Source organism: Poromitra crassiceps (assembly GCF_964638095.1).
Source record: "Poromitra crassiceps genome assembly, chromosome: 5".
Taxonomy (NCBI): Eukaryota; Metazoa; Chordata; class Actinopteri; order Beryciformes; family Melamphaidae; genus Poromitra; species Poromitra crassiceps.
The window spans coordinates 41365132-41390328 of NC_139642.1; the positions used below are offsets into that span (position 1 = coordinate 41365132).

The window sequence follows — 25197 nt, forward strand, 5'->3', positions numbered from 1 at the left end:
TATTAATACTTGCAAACGTATCCCTAGAAATTGAAGCACAGTCATGACATATTTTCTAATGATCATTATTGGTAGAATTTCTCTTATGTGGCTTATGTGGCCACTGGCCAGTACTTGGCATAGGCCTAATTACTTGGCTAGAAGACTATTTCCTCAAGACGATGTTGCTGCAGATCTTTGTGATTATTGTTTGTGTCTTGTCGCTGTGTGTGTTGCAGGAGTTCCTCTTCAGTGGTGTGAATGAGGGAGACATGGCAGACCACACCCCACCTCTGGAGTCCGGCCAGCTTCTCAGCCCTGAACTCCCAATCTTGGCCTCACCACCGCCCCCTGCCATGGTCAACGGGGAGGGCCCCCAACAGGTACCGTCCAGACCCTCCTGCCCATGGCTCTTTCTCCCCCATGAGTCATTGCTGCATTAAGACTGTTGTGCCCAACATTTCCTTTCAACAAATTACTTTGTAATTAGAGCTGAAAAGATTTGTCTAGCCTAGCCTGTCTTCCCTTTTGTGTGCAGCTGCTGAACTGGGCTATTTTTTGTGTTAAACTGCATGTGGCCACCCCTATAACGAAGAAAATGAACTCAGAATTCCAAGTGTTGGCTGTTTTGAACTTGACTAGACATTTAGCAAAAATATTAATGAGGGGTGCAGTGATTAATCTACCTTTTGTTACATTCAGATTGCCTACAGACTAATTTCGGCATAATGATGAAACCAATGTAACTTAGCAGCCTCTTGTGAAACCTGTTGCCTTCGGAGGCTCGCTTCAGATGCAAAACTAAATATTCAAAAGTGATTCTCACTCGGAAAAGGAGTTCTGAAAGAGAATAGTGAAAGAACCTCGACCGGATTTGCTGTCGTTATGTAATAATTTCGGCAGTTGATTGCAAGTATTTGTGAGGCAACAAGTGTTGATGATGAAGCACATCTCTCTGCTTCTGCGTCTTGGTAGCGGGCTTCGCTGTATGAGTTAAAGGATGTGGGGTGATGATGCTATCAGACTGAGATTGAGTGGCTCTGACAAGCCTGGCTGATTTCCCTGTCATTTTGATTTTGATTTGCTTAGGTTTCTGTGACTTCCTGGGGGATAGCGTGTAACCCAGAGCCATATCGTTCCATCATTTCCTCAGTCTTATTCACTTTGTCCACATAAGACTTGTTAATCTTAGCAGCACTGCTGTGAACACGCCTCTCCGCAGTGGAAAAACCCTTGCCTGAATCGGGCTTTGTTCAGGTAGAGATCAAATTTGGCTTGTTTTGTTGGGCTGCGAGGGTGTTGTTCTCATGGAATTCAGTTACCTTCCCACCTCCCACCACGCGGTGATTACTTCTTCTACACATCCTATGTCGAGGCTTACGCTGTGCTATAAGAGCTGGCCATGTACACTGCTATTATTACCACCCTGCTGCTCAGGCCAATTTGAGACACTGCGTGTTCATGACGGTTAAATGCACTGAAATGTCTTCTGATGAGGAGAAATAACACGTATCAGATGGCACCGAGCAGTTGTTGTGCTTTTCTAGCCACAGCGTGATCATTTTGTCCTCGCATTGTTTGTGATTTGGATTGTTGTGTATTTCATTAACCTTTCAGGCATTGAATGAAATGCTTTCTCTGATTAAAGGGAGCTAGGTTTTTATTGCCCTCTGGAAAGCAGATCTGGCACTGGACTGGAGATGTGATGATGAGATTCATTTTGTAATCACAGAGTTAGAATGCAATACTGATCTCGCGCACGCACGCGCGCACACACACACCATTTGAAGGATTTTGACGGCGGCCTGTACTGTGAGTGAGATGTAGCTTAGCTGTTTATTGTACGTCTGGAGAGGTGTGTAAACGTCATGACAGCTGGAGTGTGAGGAGCAGAGGAGTCACTGGCTCTGACAGAGCGAGGCAGAAGAAGCCAGTGAAGAAGAGGCCTCACAGCGATCACTGACCCCTCTGTCTCTCACCTTTTCTAGTTGGAGAGGCTGCAAGGACACCTCGTTCTTTGTTCTTGGTTTCTGTGCCCCAGTCTTAACGCTCTGTTGGACCAATTAGTGTGAGTCAGAGAGGAAGCTGTTGTATCGGGGTCATTACATGAGATGATTCCTTTTTAGAGATGACTTGGCTGTGCTATGATTCACTGGTTCCATCCAGTGAAGCACCCCCCCCCTCTACTTTTCTCTGCTCCTACCTTTTTTTTTAAATATATAACTATTTACCTTAATAATATAACAGCTTTTTAATAATTTTGATGGTACTACAGTGACTTCTAACAGGGACAGTGGTGCCTTTGCCATTCCCACACCGCCCTCCGAAGGCCTGTTCCTGCACTATGGATTTTTGCTGTCTGTGTCGCAGATCGGCTTGACATTGTCAAGTTGCCTGGGACTTTTAAGTGCATTTCCTGCACAACTCTTTCAAATTAAAGGTTTTCTGCTGACAAACTAATGGGATGCTTTTAAGGTGAAGTACGTATAGGAAGTGAAACCCGTTTCAGTGTTTCCCCTAGAAAAATTTTCAGGCCTGGAGGGATTTCGAAATGTAACCCGACCGCAACGGTGGGGGCCCTCACTGGCGACGCTAAACTTTTAGCTAACCTGTTCGCATCTATGTTCGCAATGGCATCCCAAGTATCATCATACTATTATGGGATGCGATGCGAACAGTTGTATTATGGGATGTGCGTTTCCCAGGCAACGACACACGTTGACACGTTTTGGAACAGCGCTGCACGCTGGCACAATGCTCCTAGAAGCAAAATGCTTATTGTTTTGAATGATTTGGCATCTTCTATTACTGTCAACACTGTCAACATCAGTATTGTTGTATTGTAATAATATGCCATAAAGGTTTATTGAAGTTTTGGGGGAAGCAGAATTTTTTTTTTTTTTTTGTCTGGCCTGGCGGGGGCGTCGTTGGCTTGGCGGACACGCCAGGCCTGTAGAATGGTAGGGGAAACACTGCGTTTTGCTTACATGCTTGATTAGCGGCGCGATTAGCTACTTCTCTCACTGAAACAAGTCGAGACAAGAGCATTTGGGGATATTTGGAGCTATTTTCTTTTGCAGTGAACCAGTTATAAACACTGCAGAAAGGTAAACAAAGTAGAGAGTGCATGCAGAAACGGTAAAATAAGGCTGACGTACAAACAGGGAAGTGTAGCATTAGATGGGGCGCAGCTTCCCCAAATAGAAAAACTACAGAATGGGGCTTTAAAAAAATTGGTAACTGATGATTCAGTCTTTCTGTTAATGTTGAAGCCTAACTAATAGTTTATGTATGTAGCTGTTTTCTCTAGTGGTAGGTATGTACATGACATGTTCCACTCCCCCTCCCCAAGCTTTTGGGTACCTTGTTCTTCTTGTGTTTTCATGCACCTTTGATATTTTTAATTTTTTTGTTTTTTTGTTTTTTTTCTCTCTCAATGTTTGTGGCTTTGTGGCCTGACAGTGTATCATGTATTAAGTGATAAAACCACAATGGGAAACATTTGATAAATTGTTCCTAGGTATTAATCATTAAATTAATGTGCCAATTAATCATTACTCATTATTAGTCAATTAATCATTTGCTATTGTTCCACAAATATTCTCAGAGTATCAGTATCACTATCTGGCATGGCCTCCTTGCTGTGCAGGTTCTCTGTGAGAAACCCCTACATAAGAATCCAACCAATCAGGGAAACTCACTGTTTGCACACTGTTTTGAGTCAGGGAGGAGCTGTCGAGGGATATGTTAACCCCATCATACACTAACAGATTTTGGTGCTGACTGGCACAACAACTGCCCACAACAACTGCAGACTAGTGTATACAAAGTAGGCCTGCACGATATGAGGAAAATCTGCGATGTGCGATAACATTGTTCAATATAGCGATGACGATACGACTTGCGATAAATAAACAAATATGAAAGTATGCATATTAGCTATACAGTTCCTATGTCTTTCTGCTTTAATAATGCTAACATAGACCCCAAACATAGCCTATATGCCCACTGAATAAAGAAATGAAATACACACTGACTCTAGCTGAAACAAACTACTAGGAGCTTTGGCAGAGGGGCGGAGCGCACTGTTGCAAGGGAAAGGTGTACGCTGGATTTACAACACAAGACAAAATGATCAGATGCTGAGTGGGAATGCATGACGCATGTAAATAAAACCACTTTTGTTATTCAATGCTTTTCAGGCAGTCTTTGCGATGTGTATATTGCGCATGTTCATATTGCGATGACGATGAAAATACGATTAATTGTGCAGCCCTAATACAAAGACAGACTGTGCCCAACTGGAAATCCAAATCCTCTGTCGGGGGAATTATCTTGTAGTAACCTCAGCTTTAGGACAAGCATGGAGGAGAGGTAGCACTAGGATGTCTTTTGTGCGTTTATTATTTCAGTTGAATTCTGACATTGTTTTGTAAAAAAAGAAAAAAAATCGAAATATGATCATGTCAGTTTTAAATCTGCTACGACTAGAGCAGATATTGAAAGAGCAAACGTCGATGTTTGAGTGGTTGAGTGAGAGGAGCATTGCATAGACCAGTAAGTTCACCAATTGAGCGGAGCAGACAGCCATGAGTATGTGGTCTGCTTGTGGCTGCGTGCGATACGTGGGCTAATGTTACAGTGGGATAGTAAAGGCCTCGTTGCCGTCTTTAGTGCTGGCCTTGTATGTCATAGGCAGACACAGGAGACACGGGGCCTTGGACATGAGCCCCTCACAGATTGCTACTGGGTTGGAGATTGTGTGGCAAAAATGTAGGCCACTCGACATGTCTCCTGGCTAGCCACTGAATCATCCAAGGCACTCTGAAGGCGGGGGGCAGTGTGACGAGATGGACAGTGCATGACTCAACAGTGTTTAGGATACTTATGTAGGGCCATATGAAATCCACCCCCCCCCCCCCAAATTCATTTTTGTCCTTGAAGATTGTTAGGAGTGATATTTTTTGTTTTTGTGATGACTTGGCTCTCTCAGACAGCCTCTTCCACAGTGTTGCTCAAAGTGAAAACCAAGTTGTGAGGTGATGTGAGGGTCCCACGCAAGACCGACCCCCCCTCTCAAAACACCCCAATCGAAAACGGAATAATTTCTCTAGGCCTATTTTACAATTATGAAATCATTTAGGTTACTACAGTAATTAGGTTTACCGGTACTTGTGATTTTGATAATTATGCCTCCTTTTTCTCAATTTCAGTCAAATTATGGAAAATTCTACAGTATTCCATGTTTTACAGTTGATTCCATTTTTATTACCAAATTCCATGATTCTGTCCGTTTTTTTCCATTTTGCAGAAATCATATGGTCCTACACTTATCCTACCAAGCCAGCTCGACCAACCTTACGGTTAGAGTTGTTGTTTTTTTGTTTTTTTCTCTGATTTCCCCCCATTTTCTCCCCAATTGTACTTGGCCAATTTTCCCCCCTGCTGCCCCGGTCGCTGCCCCCCGTCTGCCGATCTGGGGAGAGCCGAGACTAGCACCATGCTTCCTCCGACACAGCAGGGAGCTTCACCAGCAGGACCTAACACGTGGCCCCCGAACAGGCGCCCCGACCCATACCAATTTTTCTATTGCTTTATGAGTAGATGGGTTGAAATTAATACTGAGCAGAGAACCACTCAATTAACATTCATTCATGCCACCTAGTGTTATTATACAACAATTACAGAAAGAAGTGCTTAATTTAATGAAAATAAAGACAAAAAATGTGTAACAGTCCTCAATCAAAATAAAACAATAGCAATATTAATTAGGGTAATAACAAAATGTAATCATATTTAATGATATTTAATAATAATAAAAAATAAATAAAGAAAGAATTGGCAGTGTGTTCTTTTTCACAAATGGAATAGAATACAAAATGCCTTCTGGTCAAAACATCAGAATAAAACCCTTATAACTGAACACGTTTCCGTTTTTGGAGTAATACAAAGCACCTAAGTGAATAATCAAGGGGGACTGTATAATTAATGAAAAGAAAAATAAATCCTGTTCACACCATATATTTATACCAACTTTACTTAATTAGCTCATTTAATGCTTGTCAAATGAATACAGCTGTCTGGAGTTTTTCCAGAGAGTCACTTCTTTTTAAAGGGGAAACGAATCATATTACTCACTGTTCAATCTGATCAAGATCATAGAGATAGGCCCCTTTTCACATTGCCATGGTAACAGCTTCTGCATTGAGAAATCGTGCATTACAACTTCCTGTGACCAGGTCTTCTCAAATCTGGGGCATATCCAAAGTTTGAGGGAGTATTTTATTAGTAAAGAATCAGCCTGCAGTCTGCATTAACTTGAAAATCACAAATTACGATAAAATGCAATTACAACCCTCAGAATCTAATTTGAATCCAATCGTGAGGTTCCTGTTTATTTCTCCCTCTAAGGCCATGAGACGAGGGCATATTATTATATCAAATACTTAACAAAAAGTGGAGTTATGGCCACGCCAAAGAGGCAGATCATAATTTGCCTATGGTGCGTGCAGCATATTAATCTCCTCTTTAGATCTCACCTACTGGTGTTCCACTCCTCTGCCTCTGGTGAACTAAGCAATGTTTCCATAGAGATTCTGTCTCTCTAGTAGTGAATGTAGGCAAGCTTATACGTAACTTAACACCTAATAAAGAAGCAAATTACTGCTCCCTTTTTGTTGTTTGGAAAATGGTTTGTGAGGGTATAACTGCTGCTCTTTTTGGTTGTACTTACCTCTGCCCATTGTTAATTGTAAAAGTGTGTTTGGATTATCATTAGTGTAAAGAAAGAAGCCCTTTACTGGTGCCATACTGTTAAATGATGCTATGATTACTTTCAGAAAATGGGCTGCGTATTTGATGATAAATGCATTACCCCAGTGATATAGAAACATTTAAGTTACATTAGCTTATTTCATAATCAATAGCCATGTGACATCAAAATAATGAAGCCAGGAGTCAGGAAGTTGTCTCACTGTCACGTCTCATTTTGGCTGGAGATGCGGGAGAAGAATGTTATGGATATAAATTCCATTCTACAACACCTAGCCTAGCTAAAAGGGACCAAAGCTTAGTTTTACTTCTATTTGCTTTTTTCAGTGACATTTGTAGTCAAGGCCAGTATTTGAAATGCCATTTTTTAAATACTAAATTAAAATCTAACAAAGGCCTGGCATTGATTAAAAAGTGGTGATTAAAAAAAGAAGGCTCTGTTCCTTCTTTCTCCTTTCTTTATATTCACTGTTTACATGTTCATTCATAGAACAAAATATTCTGTGGTTCTTGAAAGTTTAGTGAAAAGGATTAAAAAAAAATGCTGGGGTGGCTGGCAAAAAAAAGGTGAGGAAAGAATTAACACGTTCACTGCCAATGACGTGTTGATACGTCAAAAAAAATCCAACGGTTGACTGCCAATGACGTGTTAATACGGTGGGACGTTGATCTAACCCTTTTACATCTCTTATATAAATATTGAAGCCACCGAACGTGTACAACCCATTCCACCGACCCACTAAGTGGCGACAGTGCTCTCCATTCTAGAAAAAGCCGAGCCAAAACTGCATGGGAACGCGCGATGAAACCATTCTCTTATACTGTAAAATGGATTGGCGAAAACGCTTTCGCTTTCGCGCTGATTGCTGGCGGTGGGGGATTGCAAATTTGCATAATAGATTATGGGTGCAACACACTTTGAAACACGCAGCATAAATAAGACCAGAATCGCAAAAGAAACCCCGTTTCTTGGGGTTTCTCAACCGAAACCCCAAGAAACGAGCGAGCCCATCCAGACTTGCCCAGCGGCCGCCAGCAGACAGGAGCAGCAGCAGCAGCAACTCGCTTGTGACACGCCCGCTGCAGCCAAGAAGAACACACACGGAGGGAGGAGTTTGAAGTAGAGGGGGGTTTCCTGCTGTTATGGAGGAAATTACTGTTCAAAACTATTGTTTAGATGTCTGACGTCTTACTGATGCCAAAAATGAATGGTTAAAGTGACTGTTCTATCGAATTTCACAAAAAGCTATTTATCTCAGCTTAAATTTTCAGACGCTGAAACCATGCTGTATTCAAGTGCTAATGCCTACATAACTACTAACTCTACAAACTAACTCTTTTAGACAGAGAAAGCACACATTCTATTAGTTCTTTTGAGATATTTTGTGTTCACAAAATCTTAGCAGAAAAGAATCCTCGGGTCTTGAAAGATGAGCCAGAATCCTCAAAAAAAACCTCTGGCAGAAGCTACCTACAGTAAAAAAAAAATGGCTGGCAGTGAATGTGTTAAAAGCCAGGTGCGCTTGCACCATGGCACATCGCTATTTGAATGGCGGATTCGGCACGTTGGAAATAGTTGAATGGAAACATGAAAGCTAGCTAACATAGTACATAGTAAGCTACTGTACATAGTAAGCAGATGGAAAATACTGCGAGACATACTTGGATGTTATTCGTGGGCTAGCTGGTTTGGTCATGTTCTGTGTTTCCACTGATAAATATTCTTGTATAATAGTCTCTGCTTTTTGGCTTTCCACAATCCACATACATGTTCTATTCACAGGCGCTTGCTACAGCATGAACACTTCTCAGAAATATTTTCTCCCGTCTTGCGACGTTTCCAGGGGATCCAGGAGAGTGGATCACCAAATTGCCTTGAATTACCATTGCACAAGTAAGCCATGTGCCATCAGCTTCAGGGAGACTGCATTAGCTCCTGGCTCTGTCAGATGCTGGCAGGATCGTCCCCATGTCACTTTGCTCCCGTCCTGTTTCCTGTCCAGCCAGCTGCTATGCCACATCAGCACACAGTAAACAATTAAGAGGAACAAATAGTGAATAACCTGAACCGTGAGTCACCACCAAGCGAGAAACGTCAGAGCTAATAGCCGTGAACGCACGGAGCAGGCCCATTCTCCTGGGCAATAAATGACGGCAGCCTGCACTAATCATTCCACTCTCTCTTTGCATAGGCCGTATAGATGAAACCAACCTTGTACAATGATGCGGACAAGACTGATTTTTGGGGGGGTTAGACTTTATGATCAAGTTGTTCTATGAATCTTTGGCACTGCGTCTGATTTTCATCGCCACTGTTCCCTTAACGCAAGGTTTCTTCCATCTGGTGCTCTGTTAAAAACATCATCCCTCCTGTGAGTGTGACCAGGAAACCATTGCACATTACAGTGCTTAGTCATCGGTGTGAAATGTAACCTTTGCAGTGTCCATCCACCTCCAAATGGCTGTATGAAATCTGTATTCTTATCTTATCTCTCAAATTCTTTCTGTCTTCTGTCTTTTTTTTTAAGTAGTTGCAATATATCATAGAACAGACTACACCACACAATTCCAATTTACATTTATAGACAAAACTGCATACCTGGAGTGTGTTTAGGGATGCACACAATTAATCGAAGCTCGATTACTCGCTCGTTAAGGATTTACTCGACCATGTGAAAATTTACTCGATCAAAACAAAACAAAAAAGCAACGTGCATTCTGTCAGTAGAACGGTGTTTTCAAATCATTTTTCAATGATCCTCCAGAGGGCGCAATGATATCACTGTAACAGACTGTTCAGTGTGTATGCGAGGCTCTGTGGATGTCCCCTCAGAGTTACCGTAGAACAGGAAGTGGGGACTTATGTTGTTGATGAGAGCCGGTGTTGATGAGTGTGCTAACGCTAGGCGCTGGCTGTCTGAGAATGTGCAGGCGTGTTATAACGTTACAGCCTGAGTCTCTCGTTTATTGTTTTATTAACAAAGTGTATGTAATAGGCGGACCCGGACACATGGCTACATCACTATAGCCCTTTTCAGACAAGTCATAAGATATTCTACTTGAACAGTGTTCATTCAGATAAATTGGCTGGCTCCTCTTCCTCAAACCTGGAGCAACCCACCATCAGCGAGGAAGAGGAAGAGTTGCGACGCACGTACAACAACAATCACTTGAACAATGTTCATTTGGATCCTAGTCTCAGCTGGCCTGGAGCTGAGCAACTCGGCATCAGTGTTTAAGAGCTGCGACCGCTGCGACGTACTGCGAGCAGAAAAAATAATCTGCGGTAAGTGAGCCCCTGTTGGACCAAGGCAGCGGCCACGGCGGGGATTCTGGGCAAATGTTGACATGTCTAAAAGTTATGCCTCTACGTTTTTATGTGTTTCATAGCGTAGGCTATGCTATGCAATGCTGTGAGAAATATACAATAAGTTGCTGCTGTATAAATAAAGGTTTTATTGAGGAAAACTTTGGTATGGTTTGGATTTATTTTTATTTTTAATTACAATTACTCGATTGATTGCTCGTTAACGTTACCAATGATCGAGTTCGGAATTAGTCGAAAATGTGCATCCCTACCCTAGTTGATATCATGAATGGGGAGTATTCTGAGGTTTTTTTTAAGAGAGGAGCTGATGGTTCAAATCTGTTAGAGATTGTAGCCAACCTAACATTGTTTTTGTATGATGTGATTCGAATTCTGCGAAGACGACATAATACTTGCCCATATATTTTAACATCAAGATGTGCAGAAATGACTCAACTATCATGATCATAGTTATATTCCATTCGCTAGCTTTAGTTATTGGTTGTATTGTTTCTTTTTCTTTTTTCTTTTTAACTTTTTTTGAGTACATGCTATGGAAGAAGAGCACAAACTATCTTGGTTAACATAATTAAACTAGAAAATGTTAATGAGACTAACTAGACTAGAATACCACAGAAGAAGAAGAAGACAGACATTGATGATGTCATCAACATTTGAGAGGTGTGACATCAGTGAGTGAGGTCATTCTTGACGATGTCATCACCGATGATGTCAGACACAGACTCTTGAATTGTGACATTATCGGTGCACAATTGCTCAGAGTGATGTCATCAGTGAGTGACACAATTATCCAAGTTGCTGACATCACTGATGTCAACTGAGCATGCTCGGCCCAATGACACACACACACAATGACACCCATGGCGCATCGTCTCCAGAGTCTCCGCCCTAGAAATGAGCCTACAGGCAACGTTTCACTCAGAAATACATCATGATAACGAAGTTAATACTCTGGAAAAGCATTTCCGCTTGACTTTAATGCAAAAGTTAAGAGTTCAAATCCTGATTTTGCCATCCTGCACATGGTCTGAATCTTTGCATTTTCCAGGATAAGTTCTGCTACTCTCACATAGCAGTATTTACATTACCAATTCAATACAAATGTACTCATGTAAAACACAGCTTTGGGTTGCAAATTACATCCACTAGTCAGGCACATATAATGACACTCATTGCAGCGCAGGTGGTGGCTCAGAGAGAGAATGAGAGACAGACCGAGAGAGAGAGAAGACCTCGCTGACCCAGCTCATGCGTGTATATTCTTTTGTTTTTTGATGACTTGGCTCTCAGACGGCCTCTTCGACATGTGGCTCAAATTGAAAACCAAGTTGTGACGTCACGTAAGACCGACCCCCCCTCTCAAAACACCCCAATCCAAAACAAAATCATTTCAATAGGCTTATTTTACAATTATGATGAAATCAGGTTCGTACAATAATTAGGTTTACTTCTGATTCTGATAATTAGGCCTATTTTATCAAATTTCAGACAAATTATGGAGAATTCTGCAATAATAATTTTTTGTGGAGGGGGTTTTAAAGGTCTATTGCAGCTGTAATGACAGAGGGTTTGTTAGCGTGGCACTCGGTGATCAAGTGATCAGCACCGTTGCGCTAAGGGATGCTGTCTTAGAGGTGAATGAATGAGGACAGATGTTACACAAACTGTGAATACTTGCAAGCTGTCTCGTGTCTGCACAATAAGTGCCTCTGTTTTGACTGTCGGTGGGCTGGTTTGTGAGACAAGATATGAGACAGACAGAACTCAGGCCTGCATTTGTCGCCAGCGCTGGAGCTCTGCAATTGAAGTCCGACCACCTCATCTCCTCTTGCATCGATCGCAGTATTAACAGAGGGTGCACGGCATGTCGCTGTGTGAATGGGCGAGAGGAAGCCGGGGGGCGGGGGGGAGGGTGAGGGGGAGGGAGAGATGAGGGAGGGAGGGAGGGAGAGGGACTGTAGCGTAGTCATTTATGTCAGCCTCTGAAGCTGCGTGGGTCTCTCAGCTCCCTCACGCCATTGTTGTCGTTGTGAAAAAAGGCAGAACAAAGGACTCCCTCCCCCTGATAGGCTATGGAACCCTTTTACCTTAGCCGGCTCACTCCACAGCTGTGCTACGATCAGACCCCGATGGAATGCTTTTGAAATTAACCATATTAATGTACACAGCAGCAGGCGTTGACAGAGAGCAGCCACACAGTCAGGGGACAGAGGCAAGAACGACACTGAATAACAAACTGAGGAATCTCCACAAGTCCTTTTATTTTCTCTCCTATTTTTCCCGGGCTCATCCGCCTCCGGAGAGTGGCCACCGCTGATAAGGTTTCAATCCCTCCTCTGACGCTTTGGCTCGGACATCGCCGTGGCTTATTTGTTGAAGGGGTTGCTGGGAGACTGGCGGTGAGGAGGCTGCGCCGGAGCCAGAGGCAAGAAGTGAAGGAGCTGTCTGCTGCAGAGAGCGCCGCTATGGAGCAGACGCGGCTGAGCCAGGCTCAGCAAACAGGCGTTCTGTGAGCGCTACATCCAGCCAGCGCACCAAACCCAGCCCGCCTCCGCAGCCCCTGCTGCTGCTGCTTACTCGCCTCTCTACCGGCTTCTCCCCGGGTTCTGTGCTGGAGTTTGTGCGGCAGTGGAGGCAGTCAAGGTCCAGCCTAGCCAGATGTGTTAGCATCGCAGGTCATGTGGTTCCTCGTGAGAGTTGGGTGAAGTGGGAGAGGGTCTGGTAGACCCCCGGCCCGGAGCATCTTCTCTTTTTCTCTCCGACTGCGTGAATATCGACGCCTGAATGAGGAAAAAGCAATGCGGGCAACAGTAAGTGGCAGTCTTTTGAGAGTAACATGTTCTCCCCTTTCAATTGTATTTATGGAAGTGGCAATGAATGGCACTATTGATTTCACATGTAACTTCTTAGGCAAAGAACATTGGAGGCGAGGTGTTTGCTTCACGCAGAAGCGGGTGGACTTGTACACCTGCACGCGACTGTGTGTGGAGTGCCTTGACTTTGATTCAGTTAGACGTCACTCAGCCCCCCCCCCCCCCCCCCACCCACCATCATCCTCACTCGCTGCTACGCTCGCCGTTGCTGCGTGTGTGGGTGTGTATGAGCATGTGAAATGATATGTGTGGCAGTCAAAGGGCCCCTTCCTCTCGCGGCTCAGCTCATGAATGGGAGCAATGTCAGAGACGGAGGTGCTGATGATTACTTTGCCATGGGAGTGTAGGTTCTATGACAGCGACTTCCACAAGAGTGAGGTAACTAGCCGCCCACACACAGGGCACAGCCACATAAGCCTCATTATATGCACCGTTTTTAGAGTTGATCAGATTAAGTGGAGGGGAATTGCGAGGGAAGGGAGAAGCTTCAGGTTGTTTTAATTATTTCTGGCAAAGTCTATGGGATGAACAAATTATTTTGCGATGTCTATTCAATTCCATTCATGTTCTTTTATTTTTATTTTGACTATTGTCATACAGAATGAGGTGCTTTTAAGTGAATCTTAAAAGTTTGTTTCTTGGACCAAAATTAATTGTTTTCATACAGCTTCTTTTTGGCCAGCGCAAGCGGGCCTTATATCTGGCTTTGTCCAGTCCAATTTGCGTGCCGATTTTTATCGCGCTGGCCATATCTTGTAGTGAGAGAGGCAATATATCTCACTCTAGCCACTTCTTAACATGCAGTGGAATCCCGATTATAACCAGCTCCTAGCCGGTTGGCCTGCATGTTAAACAACAATTAGCCGGCTTACGCGCACTCCCGCGAGTCCGTATCATATCCATCTCAAGCCCAAGTATACGATCCGCATTATAGCAAAAGCGGCTGTTGTTAAACACTGGCAGGTCATGATCCTGATCATGTAGCTGTTATGTCTGAGTGGGCGGGTGGTGGCACTTTACGATTAATGTCCCAGTGATCATTATTTTCATGAATGGACGTAGTTACGTGGCTGGATTATTTGGAAGAGAGCCAAATTAGGTGAGTAAACAACTAAAAGTTTAATCGTTTCTTTGTCCCCCATCTGCCAGTTTAAAAATGCAACAAGGGAGATGATAAACCTACTAGAGTTGCGCGATCTTGACCTCAGTCAGATCGTCAATCGCCACCCTTTGACATCACCAATACACGATGTCATCGCGCAATATGGATGTTAACGTCCATATTAATTAGCTTCAGCTGCGCTCTTGCTGTGCTTTGCTAACTTAGCATCGATGTTAGCGGGACTTACCCAGCTATCGCCATTGCCTGCTTTTACTGCTGCTTGCTGGTAATCATTCCCATGTCAGAAAAAGTCTCCAGATTTGTCGCTAACGTTAGTCTCTTCTGAGAACGATTGTCTCCAGGAGGGTCTGAAAAGTTTTCTCGAGTTGGATTGTGTGAGGCAGCCATTTGAGGCAGCCAGTGTTGTGTGACTGTGAGCGTCCAGTGTTGTGTGACTGTGAGCGTCCAAGCTAACACAGCTGTGGAGAGAGCTGACTGACTGATAGCCTATATCGAGACATAGGCCTAGCCTAACTTTTGTGGGGAGAAATAAATTGAAAACTAGTCAGATATGACTTGAATGCCACTTGTAAAATAAATCACCCACAGTGATTGACGACGGTGCGACCACTATTTTGACTGGGCGGCTTTAGGTAACAAAGGCGAAGCGCTCATTTTTGGCACATTGCCATCCCTCGTTAATGGTCGGAATGGACCCTCCGTTAAAACGGCATGTTTTTGAATGGAGTTTGGTTACATATTCGCTAAAGCTGTTTCCATATCACATTTCTTGTTATTGATACATGCTACCGCACCCCCTCCCCCCGCCCACTGGCAGAGAGAATACTGACCATTTCCAGCTGTTTCTAAACACAGACTCCTCATGTCTAGAAAGGTAAAACCGGAAAATATCCTGCTCTGGCTAGCCAGACATGATCCACACTTCATGTTTAGAAGTGGCTTCTGAGTGTTATTGTGTGCACCTGCTATTTCCAGCTGTCTTAATGCACTCCACTAGCCACAACATCCATGTTGTGAAAGATGAATGTTATGAAGGATTACAGTTGTAAATGTTAAGGTGGATGACGAAGCTTTAAAAACATGAAATAAGCTGAACGGAGAATTTATGTTCTTTTTGTACATTGATACCACTTTTGAAAATGTTTGTGGTTTTCATCTACTGGCCAATGGCCATTGCACTTGAATGTGGAAATGATTGTACTACAGTGACTAGGCATGTACCAAACCAAACTACCACTTCCCACTGCTGATACCACATCTTTTTTCCTTCTATAAAATACTATTCACTGACGATCTTTTTATTTTACTTTATTATTAGCTATGCTAATGCTAAATGCTATGCTTTTTTCTCAGAATTCTGTCTTTAATCTGAGAATTCTGACTTTAATCTAAGAATTCTGACTTCTTTTCCTCAGAATTCCGACTTTTCTTTTGAGAATTCTGATATTAAATGAACTTTATGTTCAGAATTCTGATTTTATTCTCAGAATCTTAAACTCAGAAGTGGCCCTAATCCTCTTTGGTAGGGTTAGGGTCGTTTAAATTGTGTGTGGTGTAAATAAAAAAATAAAAAAATCAGGCGCCCTTATTTGAATTCCAGGCGACCCCACTTAGCGTCACGACCCCAAGGTTGGGAACCACTGTAGTATCTTCTCTTGAAAAGTCACTGGAACATGTCTACAAGCTGCACATCGTTGATCTTTCTCTGAGACAGTCTACTCGCTCATGGCACGACGAGGTGTCCTCAAGAAAATGCGTCTGGAGTCCTGTGTGTGTGTGTGTGTGTGAGCCATACTGTACATCTGGGCTACACTGGACAGATAATGTGGAGTCCGGTCAAAAGTGTGGGAGCGTGCGATGCGAGCTACAGCATCGCATGGGAGTGAAAGATAGCCTGGGTAAACCCAGCCCCCACGTGACCTGCTCTCTCAGTTCCCAGTCACTAGCGTCTAGACTCCGGGCCATTCAAATCGATTTCTGGGGCGATTGAAAGACCCGCGCAGACCCGCAGCCAATGAGTGACGGCGTGACTGCCAACATCAGTCCTGCCGTGATCGGCCAATCAGAGAGTGCGTCTTTGTCAATGACGTGTAACAGCTGCTGCGGCTTAAGCACTGGTAGCATTTGGCCTCTCTAAAGCATAGCTCCCGAGCTAGCTACTAGCTATATGGCTATGCAACTACGTTGAGGAAATGAAAACAGCTGTTAATGTTAATGTGGGAATCATGGTGGAACCTAGTGACTGGGAACTGAGAGAGCAGGTCACGTGGGGGCTGGGTTTACCTAGGCTAAGTGAAAGATGCTTTGCTGAAGGAACACTCTTATTAAGTGTAAACATATTTTTCGGTTCATTATGAAACTGGCAGGCCGCCATAGTCTAGGTAATTATTGGGAAACACTGCTGTGTCGGTAGGAGCTAAACAACATTCACAATTTGAAAATTTAACCTTCTCATTAACTTACAAAAATAGATACCGGTAGTGCGGATGCAGTTTTGTTCTGGTGCCAGGATTTTAACCTTCTGCTCACACTACGTAGTTCCACTGGAGCTCAGACCATTACTGCTTTGGATTACGAGTAGTTTTCACTTGGAACAAGATGGCTGTTGTTATACTTGTCTTGACTTGTACTATATTGTATGCATTGGATAAACAAAACACATCTTTCAAAACCTTTTTCACCTAATTCAAAACCAATGTAGGTATGTTAACTTCTGTTACCAACACAGAGTTGCCTTACTTCAACATTAGGCCTATCAGTAAACAGCAAATAGGCACATAAGCATAAAGGGCAGTTTAGACTCCAGCGATTTATCATAGCCCGAAGGGCATCGCTGAACGTGACGTCCATTCCAGTATCGCTCTACGCTGACTTTGGACGCTGTCGCTCGTAAAAAGTATAAACACCTAGGCGATAGGAGAACGCATCGCAGAGGCGCAGAGCAGGATGTGTTGTGATATTTTCACATGGATTAATGCCGGACAGACAGACAGAGAAGCTAGCCAGTGAAGGTATAATGTTACCGTTTTGATTGCAACATTCCAAAACTATCTGCTTGCTAACATGCTGTATCGTTATCCATGCTAATGATGTGTTAGCTGTTACTTACCGTCTGTGTTGAGAATGTCCGCTTTCCAGGCATTTGCCTTTTTAACAGCATCTTTATAATCTCCCCGGTCGTTAGCCCAAAGGCACAGGAACCGTGTCGTGTTTATTAAGTTTTCGACAAATATGTGATCTTCTTCCATTGTTAATTCAACTAGCTAGCTAACTAGTGGCTTCAGAAACTGTGGTAGGAGAGAAAAATGGTGGTTGTCATGGCAACGGAGCCAACGATGAGGTCAAAGTTTAATCCAGATGAAGTCTTGAGGATGGTCGCAACGTTCATCGCAACGATGGCACATCGCCCATCGCTGGAAGTATAAACACTTGTCGTTATCACCGACGATGGAATGTGATCATGGTCGCTCAGACCACCTCCCGAGGAGGTTTGAGTTCTGTTCACTTCCGAGGGGTCTGAGTTATTTTGCCCCTCCCTTTGTATTCATGTTCCAGTCACTGGTTCATCAAAGTCTTCCATCAAGTTCAGCTCATCTGGGTAGTGTAGAGGTAAAAGAACTCGCCTACCACCAAGGAGACCCGGGTTCAATTCCTGGCAGCAGTACTTCCGGCTTGGTCAGATGGTCCTAGACCCACCCGTGTCTGCGGGTGGGAAGCCGGTTGGGTACGAGTCCTGATCGCTGCACTAGCGCCTCCTCTGGTCGGTCGGCGCGCCTGTTCGAGGGGATGGGGAACTGCAGGGAATAGCGTGATCCTCCCACGCGCTAGATCCTGCCGGTGAAACTCCTCACTGTCAATTGAAAAGAAGCGGCTGGCGACTGCACATGTATCGGAGGAAGCATGTGCTAGTCTACGGCTCTACACAGATCGGCAGACGGGGTGGAGCAACAACCGGGATAGCAGGGGGGATTGGCCAAATACAATTGGGGAGAAAATTGGAGAAAAACTAAAAGGTTAAAAAAGGTTTCATCAAGTTCATATTGTTCTCTGTTCTCTGTGTCTCCACAGGTAATCCTGGTGCAGGTAAACCCAGGTGAGGCCTTCACTATTCGACGAGAGGATGGTCAGTTTCAGTGTATCACAGGTAAGAAAGCCGTCTCAGTGCTGTTTCCCTTTTCACTGTGATGCTGGCAATGTTTGCATGCCTACTAGTAATCCAGTCTTAAAGTCGAGGTTAAATGAAAAATGGAACAATGGAACTGGTTCCCTTGTATTTATTGATTATGTGACTGCTGACAACAGCAGCAGGAGGAATTCTGAAGTGTTTTGGGCAATATTATCTGCTCATATTCATATATTCAGCCAAATGCTTCAGAACTCAACTCATTGACCCAAAGCATACTGCAAAAGCTTTTTAAGGCAAAGAAGTGGAAAGTTCTGCAATGGCCAAGTCAGTCACCTGACTTGAATCCAATTGAGCATGCATTTCACTTGCTGAAGACAAAACTGAAGGGAAAAGAACAAGCAGGAGCTGAAGACAGTTGCAATGGAGGCCTGGCAGAGCATCACCAGGAACAAAACCCAGCGTCTGGTGATGTCTATGGGTTCCAGACTTGCTGTCATTGACTGCAAATGATTTGCAACCAAGCATTAAAAGTGACCATTTGTTAGTTTTTCCAATTACTTTTGGTCCCTTGTAATGTAATGTAATTCCTACACCGTTCACCTGATTTTGGTGCAACTACCCTCAAGTTAATTGTGGTGGTGTACAGAGACAAAATGATTGTGTGCAGAGACAAAATGATGAAGATTGTGTCCAATGTCCAAATATATATGGACCTAACTGTATATACAGGCAATGGTTATAATTTGCATTTCAGAAATATCGCTATTCACGATGTCCCGGCCACGTCTCGTGGCTTGTTTCCTGGCAGTCTGCCCCCCGGGGGAACCGTGAGCCGGCTTCCTGCTCTGGGGATGAGCGCAGTGAGCCAGCCAGGCGCTAGAACCTGGAGTTACATTATATTGTCTTTAGACTGTTGTTGAAACATGCCCAGTAAGTTTCAGATTTGGCCAGTAAAATACATTCTTTTCAACGGTCACATCAAATTCCTCCCAACGTTATGTCCCACCTGTTTATCCATACATATAGAAACGTTTAGCCTATATATTAGAGATGCACTGATCCACTTTTGTTTCAGTTCTGATTCCGATACCTGCATTTGGATTGCAAAAAGTACTGTAGACAAAATGAATACAAATATACAAGGCAAAAAAATAAATACAACTGCCGTTAATTCATGGTTCATGGTGAAACCATGCCTTCTTTGAACTCCAACTACTCCTTCATTCAAACTTTAAACGAGTCACTACGTTTAGGACTCTACCACCTTAATTCAGCTTTAATTTATCTTTTGTACTGTTTGAGAAATCACAGTTTATCACAGTGAACTCACTCTAGCAGGCTCCTCTTTACTAAATTCTAAAATTGCACAACTGCAACACTACATATACACACTACATACACACACTACATACACAGCTTTTCAGCTTGATTTCATACTAGTTTCTGCTGCAGTGGCACCCGGAAGTACTTTGTTGTTGTAATGATGTCACGCTGATTCGTCCTATAGACAATGCTGCTTTAGATAAGGCCCTCTGCAGATGACAGTGATCAGGCCTGCTTCTGCCAAGGAGCTGCAGCCATCATTTAGGAGGCTATTTGGTTTGGTCATCAATGATCTCATAGCATTAGTTACCTGCTTCATAATATTACACAATATTAAATTCAACAATTAATAAAGGTCATTAGATGTTTCCAAAACAATTGATCTACTGCCACTTTACCACACTCTGTCTGAGCTCACTTACACTGCTAGCACTGTTTCATGTTATGTTACGGTGGCTTCATGATCGAGGGCAAGCTATGACTGGAATGTGGATCGGCAACGTCACTCCGATATCCGATGAGTGAATTACATCAGTATCGGCAGTCGGCACCCCGCGATACTGATATCCGGATAGCGATCGATATCCCATCTCTACTAGAGCCCGACCGATATATCGGTTCGCCGATATTATCGGCCGATTACCGATATATCGTATCGGCCGATATGGTGCGCCGATATTGCCCCCTTTTTTTTCTTTTTTTTTACAACAGCATGTTGTGTATATTTGATATTTTTTCTTAACTATTTGTTCTATTGTGTTTTTGTATTTCTAGTTATTTATAATTATTAAATTCCCAGTTAAGTTTACTGTTTCATTGCATTGAGTTTATTAATAAGCTGTAAAATATCCTGCCTACATTACATATTTCAATTCATGTCAACTCATATCTTTGTCAAGTGTTTAATATTTGAGGGTTGCTGATGTGGTGCCTCCTCTGGTCATTAAGGGCGCCTGTTCGGAGGGAGGGGAACTCGTTGGAATAGCGTGATCCTCCCACGTGCTATGTCTGACAGCTTCCCCTGTCAGGTGAAAAGAAGCGGCTGGCTAACTGCCCATGTGGAAGCATGGAGCCAGTTTTCGGCTCTCCCCCGATCGGCAGAGGGTGGAGCAGCAACCAGGATAAATAAATAAAAAATTAGCACTAATGGGGGATAAAAATTTGATTTAAAAAAAAGAAAGAAAAAGAATATCAGCCGATATTATCGGTATCGGAATTTTTTTACTCCCTGGTATCGGCATCAGCCTCAAAAATCCAGTATCGGTCGGGCTCTAATCTCTACTATATATTTGTGTCTATCCCGTTAAAATTACATCTTTTAGGTGACATTGAAATGAGTGTGCTTGATCACATTGCTTCACACTCTTCTCTGGGTAAACTACCCAACTATCACATAAATCCTTGAAAACCCCATTTAATTGGGGATTGGGGACAGTCACCTTCATTCTTGAGTCTTGAGTTCTGTCATTCAACTGTGAGTATTTTGTGCATGTAAGTGCGCCCACTGTCATTTTGATTCCTATTTTTACTGCCTAACAATTTCCTGTAGTTCAGAATTGTGTCACCATGGCATTTTTATTTCCAGACTAACCAACTTCATATCCAGGCATAACCAAAAAAACGAATCAATTATTTCTCCGTCACTGACTTTGCTACCTTAATGCGACTTGGCATGCTGCTGCTGCTGTTACATTTGACAGATGATTGAATGAGGTGTGCACTGATTAGGGATGCACCGATATGAACATTTTGGCCGATGCCGATAACCGATATTAACATTGCTGTTATGGCCGATAACCGATATTTACCGATGTCGATATGATCTGTATAAAAACACATTTCTATGATAATAATATTTTGTACATACTGAAAAACACATGTAAACACTGAATTTGAAAAAGTAATGCATTTCTTTATTTCAAAAACATTTGTAAAAGCCCATAAATCATAGATTTACTGCATTATTTCATCTCAATGTGAAGAATTTGGCTGATACCGATAACCGATATTAACATTGTAACATCGGACCGATACCGATATGTTAAAAAATGACTAACATCGGCCGATACCAATATGATTGCCGATATATCGTGCATCCCTAGCACTGATACACCTATCATAATATAAGATCAACATTTGCTATAATTACAGTGTGTTGGGAGAGGAGTTAGGGCAGAAAGGCAGTGTTTGACTAAGATGTGTTACACATGCTTATTTGTCCTGATGGCAATCATTTCCTTTTCCTCAATGCTTGGTGAGTGCACTGGCTTTGTGACAGCAACAATGAAGTCTGGCTCCAACATGTCGCTGGCATTGTGAACGGAAGACAGCTGGAGTAGTTGTAGGAGGTAGAGCTGTGGGGCCCTAATTGTAAATGATTATGATAAATTTAGTTGCCCAGGATAACATTGATCTGAAAATGATTTGCTTTGTTTTGTATTATGGCTTACCCCATGCCATGGACAGCCCTCTGTGTATTGATATTTCCGGCAGTTCTTTGTCTGTTTCTCTCTCCGTCTCTCCCCCCTCTCTCTCTCTCTCTCTCTCTCTCCCTTTAAGGCTTTAATTTGATTTGATAAAGGATCTCAATGTAATTAAGGTTTGTGAGTAAATTATGTTTGCGACCCTTATTGTGGCCAACACAGGTAGGCACCTAGACATTTTTTCGTGTGACCCATGTATAAACCCAAGTATAATAGAGGGTTTCCGCGGGTCCTTAAAAAGTCTAGAACCCAAAAATCAGAATTTTAGGCCTTTAAAATGTCTTAAATACAATTTTGACAGTTTTTACAAATTGATTAGATTATGAAGCTAACGTTACTTTTATAAAGTTCGCGTTAACTTTAAAATGTGTTTTGGGGGAAAATATCACGCTGCAACAAAGCTACAAAATGAAACCAACATGGAATAACCACTAACTGTGCCCAGTCAGAATTTATCGGAGTACACCTAGCTATTGTGTCACGATGTGGTGTGTGCGCTTACTTTAATTTAAAATGGGTAAGTGCAAGTTCAATGAGATCTAGCTTGAGAACAGCAAATTTAGTGCTTGGTTGAAGCAGTTGAAAATAACAAATCTGAAACCCGCTGCATCTTGTGCAAGGAAACGCTAAAATGAGTAACGTTGAGTATAAAGGCATCAGAGTCCCATGGGAAAAAACATAAAAGGCACCGTAAAAAGCCAGCAGCAAAGCAAACACCTGCCATCACCTATATTGTGTCACATCAGTTCGGGAGCCTCAAAGTCCGGCCCCAGCGTGACCCGCTCAGCAAATTCGGGAAACGACCTCCGACCAGTATTTGGATCTACGTCAACACTAAAAGCGGAGGTGCTCTGGTCCCTGAATTACTTGCAAAGTGCCAATGTAATACTGCCATTGTAGTGCTAAGCTAAGTAGCAGTGAGGGATGAAACACACTTTCTAATGCACGCACAAAGATAAAGGCATCTACATTCTACTTATACTATCGGCAATATGGCAAATAGACGAATCTCCAAAAATGTTGGCATATCCCTTTAAACGAATGACAGTGTTGGTGAGGGTTGTTGTTGTCCTCTTGCACCAGTGGAACATTGAGGCTATTTCCCTGTGACTTGTACGTTCAGATGACAAAAGAGCAGAAGCGTTGATACAGAGTGATGCTACAGTACCTAGGCAGGAAGCCATCATACAGGTTGCTCACGCAGGGCCTGGTGTCTGTGTGACTGCTCCCACACCAGACCTCCATGACGAGCTGAGTAAAGCTTCCTAATAGGGAGCCAGCATACATGGTCTCTCCATCAGAGGAGAAACAAAGAGCCCAGAGGAGTCACATAGACCAGTGTGTGACTGCTACTAACTGGCCTGTCACAGGGTGCACTCGTCTCTCAGTGACGTGAATAGAGGGATGACTCACCGCTCGTGGTGCAAGGAGGGAGGAAGACGAATGTGTGTGTGCGTGTGCGTGTGCGTGTGTGTGTGCACGCATGTGGTTGGTTTGTTGGTGTGTTCTCACCTCAGTGTGTGTTGGTGTGCATAATGCGTGCTGCTTTAACCCTTAACCTCGCAATGTGCCAAGGGGAATAGTGTGATACAGTTGCAAAACCAGGAAGAACTGGTTTACACGTGTTTCTGGATTTGCTCCATCCCACACCAATTTGTGTATTCATTCATGTATTTTTAGCAGCTGGATGTCGTAATTGCTACGTGTTAGTGCATGACAGCCTGCTTAATAGGAACAGACAATCTTGTAAAATCCAGTTTAAAAAAAGCATTTGCCTTTTCGATATCTGGCTTGGAGGAGGGCTGGGAAGCATAAAGTGGGGGAGGCTCAGGCTAATTAGTGCGGACATTTAGCATCGTCCTGCTCGCTATCCCCTCGCCGCAAGAGGAGTTGTGCCTGCGAGTGGACATGCCCTCGTAGCGTCAGCCCAGAGCCCCAGCGCTCCCTGGGTCAGCCCTCCTCACCGTCTGCCCGTGTGGCTCTAAAGGCTGTGACACTGAGGCTGAGCAATAGCCCACCCGATAAGCTTGGAGACTGATGCAGCAACTCAGCATCAGGACCATTGGGCTGATTAGATCCACTTCTTTATCTGACTTAGTCTGCCGGTGATTCACATCACTTTGGATGATTCAGTCTGGATAATGGCAGAGAGCACCGTCTCGTTCCACTGGGCTTATTGAGCCTGATAGAGATGTGCCTTCTCCCACAAAAGCCAAGACAGCCACTCTGGCACATTGACAGGGAGCTAAAGTGTGTGTGTGTGTGTGTGTGTGTGTGTGTGTGTGTGTGTGTGTGTGTGTGTGTGTGTGTGTGTGTGTGTGTGTGTGTGTGTGTGTGTGTGTGTGTGTGTGTGTGTGTGTGTGTGTGTGTGTGTGTGTGTGTGTGTGTGTGTGTGTGTGTGTGTGTGTGTGTGTGTGCACACCTGGCTTGGACTCTGTTGCCCTATTGCCAATGCCCTCTGCCTTTTTCTCTCGACACTGGTTGACCAGTCAACCCATCTGTCCACTCGTCCCATATCTCTGGTGCTGTAGCTGTGAAGCATATCATGTCATTCCTCTTGGTGTTGCAGTCGTCCTCCTCAGCCTATTTTCCATCAGAGGGACTTGAGGCTGTCAAGTCTCCTGTGGCTGAAACTGAGCAGCCACAGCCTTGCTCTCTTGAGCATCTGACAGTGCCCATCTTGTCGATAAACGTTCCAAAGCTGATGCAGTGCACTTCCCCTAAAGTACACCTGTCTTTAGTGCAATTCTGCTGGAATTTACTTCTAGCCTTCTGCAAAAGTGCAAAAATATTTTTTGTCTTTGAGAAAAGTTTGAGTTTTGGACATAGACCCCTACAGTAACACAAAATAGTGCTAATGAGTAACAAAAGATCAAGCAACAATGAATCATTCTAATTGTGTGCTTAATCATCATCTTACTGTATTAAAAAGGTGTCAAAAATGACTAAGGTAAATAATACACACAATGAAACAGTAAAAAAATATTATTTATGTAATTAGGTTTAGACAGTTGTATTGCTTTGCCAATACGTTGGGCTGATATTGGGGTTGTAATTTAAATTAAAAAAAGTTTGTAAAACCTGCAATGAAATTTCATTTCTCATAATTAAACTAGCACAAAAACAGTGAGGGGAACCCTTAAATATCAGTATTGGCCTGAAAAAACCTATATTGGTCTAGCCCTTCTAAT

The 25197-nt window shown here is 43.3% G+C and overlaps 1 protein-coding gene across 1 annotated transcript in view; it reads left to right on the forward strand.

Annotated features, from left to right (window-relative positions):
* Positions 1–224: 224 nt before the first annotated feature.
* fndc3a (fibronectin type III domain containing 3A) overlaps positions 225–25197 on the forward strand; it is a 65779-nt gene continuing 40806 nt past the window's right edge. The window contains exons 1-2 of the mRNA XM_083637335.1: positions 225–362; positions 18143–18218. Coding sequence (XP_083493461.1) covers positions 252–362; positions 18143–18218 — 187 coding nt within the window. The 5' untranslated portion in view covers positions 225–251. The remainder of the gene's footprint in view (positions 363–18142; positions 18219–25197) is intronic.